Source organism: Terrapene carolina, unplaced genomic scaffold (assembly GCF_002925995.2).
Source record: "Terrapene carolina triunguis isolate 2854851 unplaced genomic scaffold, T_m_triunguis-2.0 Scaffold96, whole genome shotgun sequence".
In the NCBI taxonomy this organism is placed as follows: Eukaryota; Metazoa; Chordata; order Testudines; family Emydidae; genus Terrapene; species Terrapene triunguis.
Window position 1 is genome coordinate 36682772 of NW_020664447.1, and position 16556 is coordinate 36699327.

At 46.1% G+C, this 16556-nt stretch overlaps 1 protein-coding gene across 1 annotated transcript in view; it reads right to left on the reverse strand.

Moving 5' to 3' along the window:
• MAP3K9 (mitogen-activated protein kinase kinase kinase 9) overlaps positions 1-8835 on the reverse strand; it is a 70385-nt gene extending 61550 nt beyond the window's left edge. Inside the window, exon 1 of the mRNA XM_024218808.2 lies at positions 8487-8835. Within this exon, the coding sequence (XP_024074576.2) occupies positions 8487-8835 (349 nt within the window). The remainder of the gene's footprint in view (positions 1-8486) is intronic.
• Between the last annotated feature and the right edge of the window lie 7721 nt (positions 8836-16556).

Sequence of the window (16556 nt, forward strand, 5' to 3'; positions counted from 1 at the left end):
ATAAATGTTAGACTGTTCTTAAGAATTATCCAACCACTAGTTCATACATGGAAAAGTCTGTGATGCCCAATGCCATCCTTACAAAATAAGTCAACCTCTAGTAAGTAGTTCACTTATGGCTTCTATTAGACTCACCCTTAAACAGTAGGAATGAAAAAGATAACTCTGTGCCTCCCTCCTGTGATCTGAGGGATCTTCTGGGGGTTGGCAAATTTTTATAAATACTTTGTAAAACCCATCATGAAAATTACTCTTGGGGGAATTTGGCACTGCTGTGCATACACAGAATTTATATCCCCCTGCAGACTTCTTTACTTCCCCGCAAAAAAATGACTTTCTGATGGGAAAGCAAAGGGAAGCCACAAGAGCAGTCATGCGACCTTCCCCAGCAGTATGTTTTGGGTGCCCAGGGCAGCCAGCAGAGAGGTAAGTCACTGTAGGAAAGGGGGCAGGACTGGGGAAGACCCAAGTGGTGGCTCCTACCCTGTGCCAGGCTCAGCTGCTAGTCCCGGCTGGGCTGGGGAAGACAGGACTTCCTCTTCTCCTGCACAGCATCTGGTCTGGGTCAGACCCACCCCAAGATTTCTCCCCAGGCTGCAGGAAGCTCTGCAAACTGCACCCATCACTTCCTCAGCTGCAGGGGGAAGGATCACTGTATGGGGAGCTGCTCCCCCATCCGTCCAATCCCCGTGCATCCAGACCCCCATCATACCCAGACCCTCCCTCCTAGCCTCACCCCTCCCTCCTGCACCCCAACCCCCAATGAACCCCACTCCCTCTGCACCTGGACCAGCCCAACGAGCCACCCACAACCAGATCCCCACCAAGCCCCACTCCCCAAGCATCTGGACCCCTCCATACCCAGACCCCCCTGCCGAGCTCTATCCCCCCCTCCCCACACCCAGACCCCCCCCCCGCTGAGTCCCATTACTGTTGCACCCAGAACCCCCCGCAACAAGCCCCTGTGCATCCAGATCCCCCCTGCACCTGGATCCCCCACTAAGCCAGCCACACCCAGCTTGCCCCACACAGAACCTTCTCAACCCACACCTGGATCCCCCACACACTAAGCCCCTCCATGCTTGGATCCTGCCTGCCCACACCTGGTGCACCTGGCATGGAGGGGCAGGGCCTTGGGGTGTTTCTGGGGCAGATCCGGTACTTGAGCTGTGTCAGGGTTGGGTGCAGCCTCACTGCTGAGTCCATGTTCCGGGGCAGGATTTGCAGAGTGGTCTCCCACCTCTGTGCAGCCAGTGGCCTGTGCTCCCCAATGCCATGCTGGAGCCTCCACATTTATTTGACAAAAAAAAATTACAAAATTTTGCAGAATTTTAAGACATTGTGTGCAGAATTTTTATTTTTTTTGGCACAGAATGCCCTCAGGAGTAGAAAATGTTCTCCATCTGCACATGAGTTCATTGAACTTTATCTTCAGGCAGTGCATTTAGTTTGTGATACACCTTTATTAAAACATCCACAGTTTGACATAAATAAATGCTTTTAAACTATTTTTTTATTTCCTGACCCCATCACATGATGTGTCAGGATTACACTCTATTCACATAGTAGCCACTGCTATAGACCTAGTCAAAAGCAAACAAAAATTGCATTTTTTTGCATTTGCTCCTTCTGTGTCTATGCTTATTCAACTGCTACAAACATGTTTTCACTCCTGTTAAAATCTAGTTTGCGCCCGTTTGGCTGTATAGGCTGCAGGGCTCTCTCACCAACAGGTCAACAGAATTATCAGCAGAGTTCTGATGTCACTGACATTATTTGAGAGACAGCACAGTGGGATTTTCAGACTGCACACTGAGTTTGCAGAACTGATAATAAGAAGAGTCATCTTTGGACCATCACATAATGTGACTTTGATATGGAAATATTTAATATGGAAAACCAGAGGGTCATCATTTTAAAGATTTATTTAAACACACACACACACACACACACACCACAACTGAACCTTAAATTGTATATACTGGCTCAGACTGGTGATTGCACAAAATTAAGTTTGTTTGTAATTTTGGTTGACTTGTTTCTGACCAAGATCAAGGAAACATGGATTAGACACAAGCAAGACAGAGAGATGCTATAATTAGGCTTGGAAGGATTAGATTTTTAATCAGCACATGTTAGTAAACAGCAATTTCACCAAAGACCCACAAACCCACAATAAAATAATTCCATCAATAATACTCAAACTTTACAGATGGGTAAAGTAAGAAAAATGCTGCTTGAGTATTTAGAGACTGATTTAAGGGTATTTGCTTTGTATATTTTCATGTGCTGTTGATAATTTGTGTTTTAACAAACATAAAACTTTAACTTTTTGAATCTCAACATTTCATTAAATAATTGTCTGACCCACTCCCAAATTTCCCACAACTGAAAATTTAAACTGAAAAAAATGCTTTAAAACATCAATATGCTTTAAAATTGTTAATAAAAATCAAACTCTGCCAAGCTTAGCTATAAAGCTTCCTCACACAATAGTACCAGCACAAGAGAATCCTCACCTTCAACACCTCAACTATTTTATCTAGCGTTACACTGCCTTTCTGCAGCACCAGGAGTTTTCACCCGATACAGCTTTCTTGACTCCTGTGACTCTTCCAATACAAGAGACCAAAAAAACCACGCCTAAAACAGGGGAGCCCAGGTTACACTTGTCTAAGATCTATTTTGTCTTCATGTAATCACCCTGTTGAACAGAGTGTGACGGGTTGGATCACAGAAACCCCCTTGGGAGCTGCCACCCGATGTGCAAAGACTACCCCTGCTTCTGTTTTCCCTGCCAGCTCAGGACTCCAGCACCCTGTCTTGCTGAGCCAGACACTCCAGTCTGCTCTAACACAGACCCAGGGTCTGAATCACTTGTCCCAAAGCTGCAAGTTTACCTGAAAACAGCTCACAGTAGTGTGCTTGTCTTTAGCACTCAGATGCCCAACTCCCAATGGGGTCTAAACCCAAATAAATCCGTTTTACCCTGCATAAAGCTTATGCAGGGCAAACTCATAAATTGTTCGCCCTCTATAACACTGATAGAGAGATATGCACAGTTGTTTGCTCCCCCAGGTATTAATACATACTCTGAGTAAATTACTAAATAAAAAGTGATTTTATTAAATACAGACAGTAGGATTTAAGTGGTTCCAAGTAGTAACAGACAGAACAAAGTAAGTCACCAAGCAAAATAAAATAAAATGCGCAAATCTATGCCTAATCAAACTGAATACAGATAATCTCACCCTCAGAGATGCTTCAGTAAGTTTTTTCTCAGACTGGACACCTTCCAGGCCTGGGCACAATTCTTTCCCCTGGTACAGCTCTTGTTGCAGCTCAGGTGATAGCTAGGGGATTCTTCATGATGGCTCCCTCCCTCTCTCTGTTCTCTTCCACCCCTTTACATATCTTTTGCATAAGGCGGGAACCCTTTGTCCCTCTGGGTTTCCACCCCCCCTCACTGGAAAAGCGCCAGGTTAAAGATGGATTCCAGTTCAGGTGACATGATCACATGTCACTGCAAGACTTCATTGCCCACTTGCCAGCACACACATATACAGGAAGACTAACAGGTAAACACAGCCATCTGCAGACAATGGTCCTGGTTAATGGGAGTCATCAAGATTCCAAACCATCATTAATGGCCCACACTTTACATAATTATAATAGGCCCTAAGAGTTACATTTTATATTTCTAGTTTTAGATACAAGAGTGGTACATTTATACAAATCAGATGATCATACTCAGTAGATTATAAGCTTTGTAATGATACCTAACAAGAGACCTTTTGCATGAAGCATATCCCAGTTACGTTATACTCACTTATTACCATATTTTCTCTAAAACTATCCCAGTTACATTATATTGACTTATTATCAAGTTTTTATAAAACCATATAGACTGCACAGCGTCACACAGAGCTGGAAAGCAGCCTCTTTCTCCTACTCATGGACACAGTGTCACTCCTACAGTAATGGCACTTTGGTGTTCTAATATTGGTCATCTACATGACTGCAGAAGTCACAGTACCAGTTTCTGACCAAAAATATTAGTGATATTTTAAATCAAGCCTTTCTAAGACAAGAGCAATAACTGACATGAGCCCAATTATTTTGGCACTGAAAGCATCCAAGAGGCATTATTACAGTTATGATGAGGCCCTCCAGTGAAGTACCAGCCCTGGTACCTCTTGTTAGAAGATTCAAAACAGGAAACAGTGCCCCTCTTCTACTTTTTGAATCTTTCAAATGAATTCCAGCTGTTGCACTATTTCCCTATACCCTGCCTCTAGAGAGAGAAAGGGAAGTTAAAATGTACTTTATGTGCAGATACACAACTATAAAACAAGCTTTATGGACCCAACAATCTACCCTCTGAAAATGCTTTAGAGAGGCTGTTGATCATAGGATTTTTCCATAAGTACTTTAGCTAATAAGCTAAAAAGATAGAGGAAAGGAGTGCAGAAAAGTGATGAATTAGTGCTGGCCTGATGTTAATTGGTTAAAGAACCTTGAGACATAGCAAAATCTTTACATCCAGATTTGATATCAACATACACACTCCAGTGAAAAGGTATGATTCTGATCCCAGGGGTGCTGAATGGACAGTTCCTCTAGCAATGCATCTTGTAGTTAATGGCTCGAAAGCTAGGGAAGGAATAGAATGGCTCTGGATGTAGTAATAAAATTCTTCCAGATGCTCTGCTCCATTACAAAAGCATACTCTAGTAACTGACATACAAAAGAAACACAGAAAATGTAGAAGGAAGTGCTGGGGATGGAAGGAAGAAAGGGGTTATTAAAAAAGAAAGCCAAAGTATGACAGATTCTCCACAAGGAAGGGGAAAGACAGAACTGCCATGTCTGTATCTTGTAATTCAATCCTGATTTGCAAGCAGGGCCGGCTCCAGCGTTTTTGTCGCACAGAGTAGCGGAAAGAAAAAAAAAAAGCCGCGATCAGCAGCAGCTCTACTGTCACTGCTTCGTTCTTCGGCGGCAATTCGATGCCCGGTCCTTCCCTCCGAGAGGGACTGAGGGGCCTGCCACCGAATTGCCGCCGAAGAGCCGGACATGCCGCCCCAAGCACCTGCTTGCTGCGCTGGTGCCGGCCCTGTTTGCAAGTTATACTCTCATGCTGGAAACACAATGTGATTTTATGCCCAGTGATTATTTGAGGTTTTGTACCTCCACAAATAAGCTTGCATCTCATAGCAAAACTTCATTTGTAGTTAGAAATTAGTTAGTTTTCAGTTTCACTTGCAGTTTGTATGTTGCGTTCAGGTAAACTGGGATAGCAACCTCACAATCTTCCTTCACCCATCGACAGTCTAATCAAAAAAATCTAAGGGAATAACTAGGAGTTTACCTTTGGAGAAATCAACAAAATCTAAGACAATAATAGAATCAGAACTGGAAGGGACCTTGACAGGTCATTTAGTCCAGTCTCCTGCACTCAAGGCAGGACTAAGTATTATGACTGATTAGATTCTCATTCTTCATATAGTTACAAAAATCCACTGGGTGAGATGTATGAGTTGGTCTAATGTAGTGCAAGGGCGTAGAAGTGCACAAAAAACTACTTGTGTTACAAATCCTCATTTTTCTTCACCTTGCTGGAAGTACTAACCCACTTTCTAATTTCAAACGTAATGTGTAAAAAGTAGTGTTCTCCTGAACTGTAAAAATTAAGGGAAAGATTATATTTTAACAATACTTAAATCCCAAGACAGTAACATTACTAATAATTAACAGAGAAATCAAATAAACTGAAGTAGATGAAAGCTATACGGATTCCTCAAAGGACTGGTTGCAGAGCCCATAGATCATTGATTCACACCCAAATTAAGTTGAACGTGAGCATAATTACCATTTCATCCATGATTAGTTCAATTGCTAGTGGACAGGAGTCCACAATACATATTGGCATTCACAGTCCTTCAGCACCCCTGCTGGCAGCCTCAACGAAGAGGCCATGGATTAACAGAGCATAGAACCTGAACTATCTGTTCACCTCTTGAGGTAATCTGTCTAAATTAGGACTGAGGCACATTAGCTGAGTGGTGGAAGAGAATGTCCTGCTATTGTCCACACTATTCCAGCTATCTGCATGAATGAAGTTGCCAGGACTTTCAGTCCAGCACCTTTCACAAGCATTAAGGTAAAAACCCAATTCAACAGCAACCACACACACAACAGATGGGTATACAGCTTGATCAAACTCCATAACTTCTTCATAACAAGCCACTAGGGCACACAAAACCCCTAACGCACAGAGGCAATCCTATCAGCAGGAAGTGCAAAGAGGCCCTATACAGCAGAGGCACTGCAATTCTGCTGTACAAGTGGAGCAGCAGGATTTGGGGCTGCTGGAAGGGGTGTACTCTACAGCAGCCCTCTGAGCACCAACGCACAGGGAATGGAACAGGGTTGGAGAATCCATTGATATGTACATTTCCCCTGCACTCCCAATAAAAAGTTAGGGCCACAGGATCTTGAGCAGTCTCAGGGAAGCAGATATGGCTCTGTGATGGAGGGATTCCTTTCCACACTCCCTCAGAGATATCTAGCATACCACTTACTGGTAATATTTGGGCTGTTCCCTGCATGGAAAGATTGAACCATACAACTGCTGAGCAGAGGAGGGCAGAATCATTGATCCAACACTCAGCTTTAATGATCGGAACAGTGTCTGTTTCTTGGTGCTCCTACACCAGGATTCTCCCATGGGCAGCATGATTTACTATTTAATCCTAGTTACATACTTTTGAGCATACAGGGAGCCAGATAGAAAAACATTAACATTTCACGGATCTTCCTCGAAGGAGTTTACTGTCCTATATGAGCATTTTTGTATACTCTACCACTGCTTTAAACAAAATAAGCTTATTCAAAAAAGAACATCTTAATTTTGGCTTTGAATTCCCAGCATTAATTGAAAAAGATATTAATAGAGAAGCCAGAAACATGTTCTAGATGCAGACATTCTAGAATGTTTTGCTTTCCACAACTATAGCTCGCAGTTAATAAACTGAGAGACTGTGAAATGGCTTCAGCCTACAGAGCAACTAATGGCCCTAATCCTGCAATGAACTCCATAGAGAGAGATCTGTGCACGCCTTCAGAGACCCTCAGAAGTCAACAAGGCTCTGAGTGGGCATAAGAGATCATTACAGGATTGGGCCTAAGTATCTTATGTCAATAAGACTCGTGCACATATCTGAGGGCAGAGTTTGATCTTGAGGACAAAGGGCTGGAAAGCAGCCTGAGCCTTTTAACATACAACATCTTAGGTTAGGAAAGTACACTTTTTTTAAAAAGTCAGTTTTAACAAAGGAATATATGGAATAAGTAGCAGCAGTACACAGACATGTCTAATTAAGAATTAACTGGTCTTTTTCCAAACAACCCTTCCCTAAGTGTATTGGGAGAAACACCAAACTACATAAACAATCCTGGGAGCTTTAACCCTGAAATTTTTATTGTCATGCATGAACATACCAAACTCTTGAAAACAGGTTAGTTTAGCAAAAGGTGATAGATTAAGGTTAATGAAATAACAATGTGATGACCTACATCTAAAATATAGGCGGTGTAGTTCTCTGGAAATTAGAGAAAGATGTGGAAAAGGAAGAAACGTGTTAGGATAAGGAGAACAGTGACATTTGGTGGAATAGGATATGTAACGTACTAGTAAAGAAACTGAATTTTTTTACCGTGATCTCTGCACATCTCAGATGGGACATGATGGATTGTATACAATACTTCGTCCGCATCTCATCCTTTCACAAGTTATTGCTAAGTAAGGATCTTAGAACCTTAACTTCTAGCTTGCAAGCTCCCTGCTGCGAGTGACAGGATAAATAGGTCGAAAAAGCTGTGTCTGTGACCTCCAACCCTGTACCAGATTTCAAAAACAACAAGGAGTCTGGTGGCACCTTAAAGACTAACAGATTTATTTGAGCATAAGCTTTCGTGGGTAAAAACCTCACTTCTTGTTTTTACCCACAAAAGCTTATGCCCAAATAAATCTGTTAGTCTTTAAGGTGCCACCAGACTCCTTGTTGTTTTTGTAGATACAGACTAACACTGCTACCCCCGATACCTGTACCAGATTGACACTGTGCCCCACTTGGCCTAGATAATTCCACCACCAATACCAAAATCCATGGGGTGGGTGAGGAGTCAGTGTAGACACTTTAAGGACAAGGTCATTATATATAAATCATACACTTGAGCTGCAGGAGGCTGGCACTGCCTGACCAAGAAGCCCCACCCGGGGCTGAGGAGCTACCTCCCAACCCACCCCCTCGCAGGCTCCTCAGCACAGAGAAGGCAACTCCCTGCTGTCACTTACAGGCTAAAATTAAAAGACAAGAAATAGTGACAGGCTAGGCCGCCCCCCCTTTCCGCCCCAGTAGGACCGGGCCCACCCCTCAACAATCCCCACCCCACCCCCAGCCAATGGCCCGCTGCTCCCTTACGGTGTATGGCCGGGGGCGGCGCGTAGTGGGGCCGCAGCTCCTGGGCGCCCCCCTGGCGGCGGCTGTGCGCGCTGCTGCTCACGTAGTTGCTGGGGAAGATGCCGACGCGCTGGTCAATCCGCCCGGTCCACCAGCCCTCATCCCCGGACACGAGCGAGTCCCGCGACAGCACCTGCACCACGTCCCCCGGCCGCAGGCTCAACTCGTCGTCGCCGCACGCCTCGTACTCGAACACTGCGGTCCAGAGCGGCCCGGCCGGAGCGGGCTCCTCTCCCGGGCTGCTGCTGCTGCCGCCGTCGGCCCCTGCCTCCGGCTGCGGACTGGTGCTGCGCGCTGTGAAGGGCTCCATGGAGCGGCTGCTCCATAGGGGGAGGCGCCCGCAGAAGCCGGGCGCCGCCGCCGCGTCCACTGCTCATACAGCCGGACCCGGGGCGCCTCCAGGCAGCGCAGCAGGTACGGACAGGAGTCAGCGGGGACTTCTTTAGCCCAGTCTAGGAACGGGCAAGTGTCGGGCACCCTTGAGCCGCCGCATCCCCCACCTCCTGCTGCCGCGCATCCTCAGCCACCTGACTCTCCGCTCCCGCAGCTTCTGCTCGGAGCGCGGGCCCCGCCCCCTCTGCCAGATACTCATCTCTATTGGCTGATGAGGTTGTCCATCAGTACCTCCCCTACCTGATTGAAGATATTCAGCCACGCCCCTCCCAGAGAAATCCCCGCCCACCTGTTCCTGATCTCTCGAGCTCACCGGCGTTCTCCCAGTTGGCCCTACGCCCCATCAATGGTGGTTTTTCATTGGCCTGATGGCCCACGTCAGTTAAACCGCCAGAGCACCGCCCCTTCTGCTGCTTTGCGGCGGAGGAGTCTATTCTCTGTGTTGCTCGTTTCATTGGCTCGGAGGGTGTGGGCGTGTACCATGAGATTAAACGCCTCGTTTGGATTGGGCAATTGTCCCCGCGGAGAACGTTTGTTTGTTTGCCATTGGTTGGGAGGAGGGTTCAGAAAGACGCTGGCGTCCAACTGCCGCTTTAGCCGATGTCACGTCTGTGGGCGCACCTGCTGCGGCGTCGGAGCGGCAGAGTCAGCAGTAACCGCGGCAAGTGGCGTCTGGCTGGTTGAGCGCGAGGCTGAGCCGGTGGGTGGCACTGCCCCTACTCACGGCTCTCGGGGGCGGTGTGAGTCACTAGCGAACCCATGGGACGCCTCAGGGGTGCGAGCCCGCGTCTCCTCAGAGCGGTCACAGGCCTTCTCCCTCACTGCCCCTGCAGCGTCCGCGGGGTGCAGCACGGTCTACGGCTCGTGAGCTGCTGCTGTGCTGTCTAAGCCAGCTGCCCTACACCGCCCCAGCGGCGGCAGCCTCGCAGGAGTAGGGGCCTGGGGTTTCTACAGCTGTAGGGCATCCAGCCACAGCCATCGAGAGCTTCACGGCAGTCACTGGGTCACAGCCGCTGGCCCTTCACATAGCAGCAGCTGGACAGAGCTCATGTCCCTCTGCTCTGGGAGTGCAGGCCCCTACCAGACTTTAAAAAGAATTGGTTAGCGGTGTAGGACCTATGACAATAGATGAGCAGCCTTCGAGTAGCGGTTGGGGTAGGGCCTTCCTCCCCCACACACCACTTCGTTATTATAGCCTAAGAACTGTGATGGTTCTAGTGGAGAGTAGCAAAGCATTTCTGTTGTACAAAGAGAAAACTGGTTCCTTTAATTAAAAAAAAAAAAAAAAGGGCAATTTAAACTAGGGAAGTGAATACAAATTAATTGTGCAATTAAAAATTTCTATTAATGGTGTGATTAATTGCACTGTTAATAATATAATACCATTTATTTTAATATTTGGATGTTAATATTTTCAAATATATTGATTTTAATTACAACAATATAAAATATACAGTGCTCCCTTTATATTTTTATTACAAATATTTGTGCTGTAAAAAATAAGAGATAGTACAAGTACTGTAGTGATACCTGAACTTACAGATGTAGAATTATGTACACAAAAATGCATTCAAAAATAAAACAATGTAAACTTTAGAGCCTACAAGTTCACTCAGTCCTACTTCTTGTTCAGCCAATTGCTCAGACAAACAAGTTTGTTTACATTTCAGGCAATAGTGCTGCCCACTTCTTGTTTGCACTGTCACCAGAAAGTGAGAACAGGTGTTTGCATGGCACTGTTGTAGCCAGCATTGCAAGATATTTACATGCCAGATGCGCTAAAGATTAATATGTCCCTTCATGCTTCAACCACCATTCTCTGGAGTACACGGGCCATGTTGATGGTGGGTTCTGCTTGATGATGGTCCAAAGCAGTAGTCAGAGCCGGCTTTAGGCCGATTCAACCGATTCCTCTGAATCTGGCCCCGGACCTAAGAGGGCTCCACGCCCAAGCCCTGGTACGGCGTACCGGCAAGAGCCGGTGCGCCGTACCAGGGTGGCTCGGCTTTCCCGGGGGCAATTTAAAAGACCTGCGGCTCCCAGCAGGGGCTGGAGCCCCCGGCCCTTTAAATTGCCACCAGAGCCCCACTGCTGGAGCCCTAGGGTAGGGCTGCGGAGCTCTGGGGGCTATTTAAAAAGTCTGGGGCTCCTGTTGCTTCTACCGCTCCGGCCCTTTAAATAGCCGCTGGAGCCCCTCCACTTCCCCAGGGCTCCCTTGGCTATTTAAAGGGCCGGGGCGTTAGAAGCAGCGGAGCCCTGGGCCCTTTAAATAGCCCCCAGAGCCCTGGGATAGTGGGGGGCTCCGGGGGCTATTTAAAGGGCTGGGGCTTCAGCTGCTTCTGCTGCCCCGGTCCTTTAAATAGCCGCCGGAGCCCTGCTGCTTCCCCAGGGCTCCCTTGGCTATTTAAAGGGCCGGGGCGTTAGAAGCAGGGGAGCCCTGGGCCCTTTAAATAGCCCCCAGAGGCAGAGCCCTGGGATAGCGGGGGGCTCGGGGGCTATTTAAAGGGCCTGGGCTCCAGCTGCCTCTGCTGCACCCCCTGCCTGCACCAGCCCCGCACCCCCTGCCCGCAGCCAGCCCCTGTCTCCAGCCAGCCCAGCACCCTCTGCCCACAGCCAGCCCCTGCTGCACCCCCTGCCCTGCCTCCAGCCCCGCACCCCCTGCCTTGCCCGCACCAGCCCCTGTCTCCAGCCAGCCCCGCACCCCCTGCCCTGCCTGCAGCCAGCCCGTGTCTGCAGCCAGCCCCGCACCCCCTGCCCTCAGCCATCCCTGCCGGGGCCCCGCCAAAAATGTTCGAATTGGGCCCCGCACTTCCTAAAGCCGGCCCTGGCATAAGTGACCGGCACATGTTCATTTTCATCATCTGAGTCAGATGCCACCTGCAGAAGGTTGATTTTCTTTTTTGGTGGTTTGGGTTCTGTAGTTTCTGCATTGGAGTGTTGCTCTTTTAAGACTTCTGAAAGCATGCTCCACACCTCGTCCCTTTCAGATTTTGGAAGGCACTTCAGATTCTTAAACCTTGGGTTGAGTGCTGTAGCTATCTTTAGAAATCTCACATTGGTACCTTCTTTGCATTTTGTCAAATCTGCAGTGAAAGTGTTCTTAAAATGAACGTGCTGAGTCATCATCCGAGACTGCTCTAACATGAAATATATGGCAGAATGCAGGTAAAACAGAGCTGGAGACATACAGTTTTCCCCCAAGAAGTCACAAATTTAATTAACACATTTTTTTAACGAGTATCATCAGCATGGAAGCATGTCTTCTGGAATGATGGCCGAAGCATGAAGGGGCGTACGAATGTTTAGTATATCTAGCACGTAAATATCTTGCAATGCCTGCTACAAAAGTGCCACGCGAACGCCTGTTCTCACTTTCAGGTGACATTGTAAATAAGAAGTGGGCAGCATTATCTCCCATAAATGTAAACAAACTTGTTTGTCTTAGCGATTGGCTGAACAAGAAGTAGGACTGAGTGACTTGTAGGCTCTAAAGTTTTACACTGTTTTGTTTTTGAGTGTAGTTATGTAACAAACAAAAAATCTACATTTATAAGTTGCACTTTCACGATAGAGAGATTGCAGTACAGTACTTGTATGAGGTGAATTGAAAAATACTATTTCTTTTGTTATTTTCTCCATCTTTTTTTTTCTCCCTTTGCTCTTGTTTTCTCCCTGGTTGTTTCTTCTCTTGTTCCATCCCTTTTTCTTTCAGCTTAATGTCATTATATCTTGTTGTGCTCTTGCTCACTTTACTGAGCTGCCTCATAATGTTTCTTCTCTGACTGTTTCCCAATCTCTCTCCCTGGGGGATCTTGCTCCTATCAATACATTTTTTCTAAACTTGCTTCCTTCTACTTGCCCAAAGCCAACTATTTCTGACTGGCTCTCCAAAATGCCCAAATCCATCTGTCCAAGGTATTTCTACAGATACCATTATCTTAGTATCTAATGCAGTTCCCAACTCTCATGCCAAATCCAATTGTCTTAGAAACTTTCTGATTCTGTGTCTGTTGCTGATAAAGGCGCACCAGCCAACGTGCTTTGCTTAAACAGAAGGAAAAATCATATAATTCCTTGTGCCCCTTTTTACTCCCACTCAGTGGCTATATTGAAGTCAGTGGTAAAGGCTGATTAAATTAATCCCTTACTTCATTCTCAAGAGAGTGCATAGACCCTGAGTTAGGTTCCAAATTTACCTTCTTTGGGTTTGACTTTATACCTAACTCAAAAACATTAATATAACGTAAGATTTGCCTTCCCTCTGAACCTGGGTTTCTTTCAATGACCTCTCTAAAGGACTGCTCCCTGCTTCCCTTCCATCCAAAGTGGAGTCACTTTGGCCTGGTGAGTCAGCAGACCAACAGCTTTATGTACCCTACCACCTGCTAATGGATGAGTCAACCAAAGAGCCTTGTTTCTCTTTTACATTATCATTATAACATCATGGCAGTATCACTACAGTTCAGATGCACCAGGATTTCTATATTATCTGTGTTTTGAGTTAGAGAATTATTTCAATATGTTTATTGTAGATTGGGAAGTGCTTGAATTTTCTAGGATATTTTTTAGGAAAAACAACCAGTTAGAGCTTCATTATAACTATTTCAAAAAGAACCATAGATGACCAAAAATTGTGCATTGCTTTTCCACAATCTTCAGAGCTCTTATTACTGACCTTGGAAAATGAGAGAGTTATGTGTAGCATTTTTTATAAATGTCATATGCCCCTCAGTTTATCTATTTGATATTAACCTGCCAGAGTGCTAAGAATTGAATCAAAGAAGACTGTAAAGGGGAAAACTGACAGGGGAAAAACAGTGGCAAAAATAAGAAACCATAGGTGGACCTATCGGTTGAGGAATACCCCTTTGTCTGGCTCTATCTATGCTATGGGCTTGCTCTTCCCAAGGCTGAGCCTGGGATCAAAGGGGATCCTAAATCCTAGGGGGGGGAAAAGGAGAGGTTGGTTGAATGAGTAACCAGAGGCTACCCAGAGCGTGTCACTGAATGCTGAGAGATGGACTGAGACACACAGAGACAGGGAGCCTGCTGCAGCAGGACAGGCTGCTTTTCCCTACCAGAGATGGAATTAGGAAAATTTACAAAAGCTGGCAAGGAAAGTTTGTGTAAGTAAGGCCCATGCATGTAAGCCTTTTAGTGCTTTTACCTAAACAAACATTTTACCAATGCTCTAAGTGCTTAGTACCTTTCAGGAATGAATAAATAATGCTTTGTTTTGAAGACACTTTCTGTGACACTGCAAACTTTATACAGACACAGGCTCCTAAGGGAAACTATTACAGGTCAAAACCAAGTCATGCCCAATGAGATCCAATCTAAGAGTGGTTGAACTATGTGGTCTATCCAGAGCAAGGTCCAGGAAGCCAGGCATGTCACCGATGGGGTGCACTCAAGAGGAATAAAAGAGTCTAAGACACAGTTCACCCTGTAGTAATGAAACTGACCAGGACTTCTCGGACCTTAGATTTTACAAATAAGTTAAGGAGAGGTTACTTCAAGAAGAGTTAGAAATAGAACCTAGATTTTTAATGACACACGCAGGTGTGGCATGTAGCTGCAGTGCCTTTCATACTGAATATGCCAAATAAATGAGCTTTGTTTATCCTAACTGTAAATAGGTGCCACATTCCACTGCCAGAGCCAAGGATTGAACTCAGGCTACCTGCTCTCCAATGTTCTGCTATCTGACCCACAGGCAAAGTCTGTATCAAATCCTCCTTGAGTGGCTTGTATAAAAAAGGGGCTAATAATTACTCTTGTAGTTCAAGTGGTAGAGTCATTAGCTGGGGCTCTAAAGGGCCAGCCACCCAATCCTGCTGATGTTCCTTGGGGAAGTGGTATTTTACAGTTGTATACAATACATTTTTTCCAGTTTTCTTTTTGGGAAAAAAATTGGCTTGCTTAAATCATACAATAAGAAAACATCATTCAAAGCAGGTTTTGTAATTAAAAAAAATCAGTAAATCATCAGTAAATTATGTGACAAACTAAGTACAGATCATCCACCCTTCTGTCATTCTTCTCATATTTTGACTGCTAATGTTACACATTGGAAAGTTTGAAGATTCGGAGGTATGATACAGATGACCCAGGTTTACTTAGTCATTTACTATATCTAACTGCAGTACTCTGAAAAACAATAGACAACTCTGCCACCTTGCGGAATTGCTTGATACTGTAACAGACTTTCAGCTGCAGGTTTAAAAAAAGAGATGTTTTCTTGGTAATTAGGTAAATAAAGTGAAAGGTTCTTGGAACTAATATTTCAGTTAGAGTAAAACTCAGACTAGCCAATGGGTTCCTGCCAATGGGAGCGGGCGGTGCCTGCAGGCGAGAGCCAGGCGCAGCCGCTTGTGCACCTCCACCTAGAAGCCAGACCTGCTACTGGCCGCTTCAGGCGTAGCGTGGTCCGTGGTGCCAGGACAGGCGGGAAGCCTGTCTCTGCACCCCAGGCCCCAATTCCTTGCCCCAGCCCTGAGCCCCCCCCAACCCAAAGCCCCTCCTGCACCTTAAACCCCTCATCCCTAGCCCTACCCCAGAGCCTGCACCCAGAGTCCTGACCTCCCTCCCAACCCCCTGCCCTGAACCCCTCCAAACCTGGAGCCCCTCCTGCACCCCAAACCCCTCATCCCTGGCCCTACCCCAGAGCCTGCACCCAGAGTCCTGACCTCCCTTCCAACCCCCTGCCCTGAACCCCTCCAAACCTGGAGCCCCTCCTGCACCCCAAACCCCTCATCCCTGGCCTTACCCCAGAGCCTGCACCCCCAGCCCAGAGCCCTGACCCCCTCCCCACCCCAAACCCCTCTTCCCCAGCTCTGTTGGATTGCGGGCATCAACAGTTTTCTTCACCTGGATCCCCAGAAAAAAAGTTTGAAAACCACTGATCCAAGGAACTGTCCCAGACTGAGGTGTCAGTAGAAGAGGTTTTGGAACAAATTGATAAATTAATCAGGAATCAGTCACCAGGACCAGATGGTATTCACCTAAGAGTTCTTTGAAGGAACTCAAATATGAAATTGCAGTGTGGTATGTAATCTATCACTGAAATCAGCTTCTATACCAGATGACTGGATGGTAGCTAATGTTCTTTTAAAACAAAAAACAAAAACTCCAGAGGCTATCCTGGCAAGTACAGGCCAGTAAGCTTAACGTCAGTACCAGGCAATTTGGTTGAAACTATGGTAAAGAACAGAATTATCAGATACACATAGATTAACATGATTTGTTGGGGAAGACTCAACACAGCTTTTGTTAAGGGAATTCATGCCAAACCGATCTACTAGAATTCTTTGAGGGTGTCAACAAGCATGTGGACAAGGGTGATCCAGTGCATATAGTGTACTTGGACTTTCAGAAAGCCTTTGACAAGGTCCCTCACTAAAGACTTTTAAGCAAAGTAAGCAGTGATGAGATAAGAAGGAAGGTACTCTCGAGGATCAGTAACCGATTAAAAGACAGGATACAAAGGGTAGGAATAAATTGTCAGTTTTCAGAAGGGAGAGAGGTAAATAGTTGTGTCCCCCAGGGGTCAGTACAGGGAGGAGTGCTGTTCAACATATTCATAAATGATGTGGAGAAAGGGGTACACAGGTGGCAAAGTTTGCAGATGATACAAAA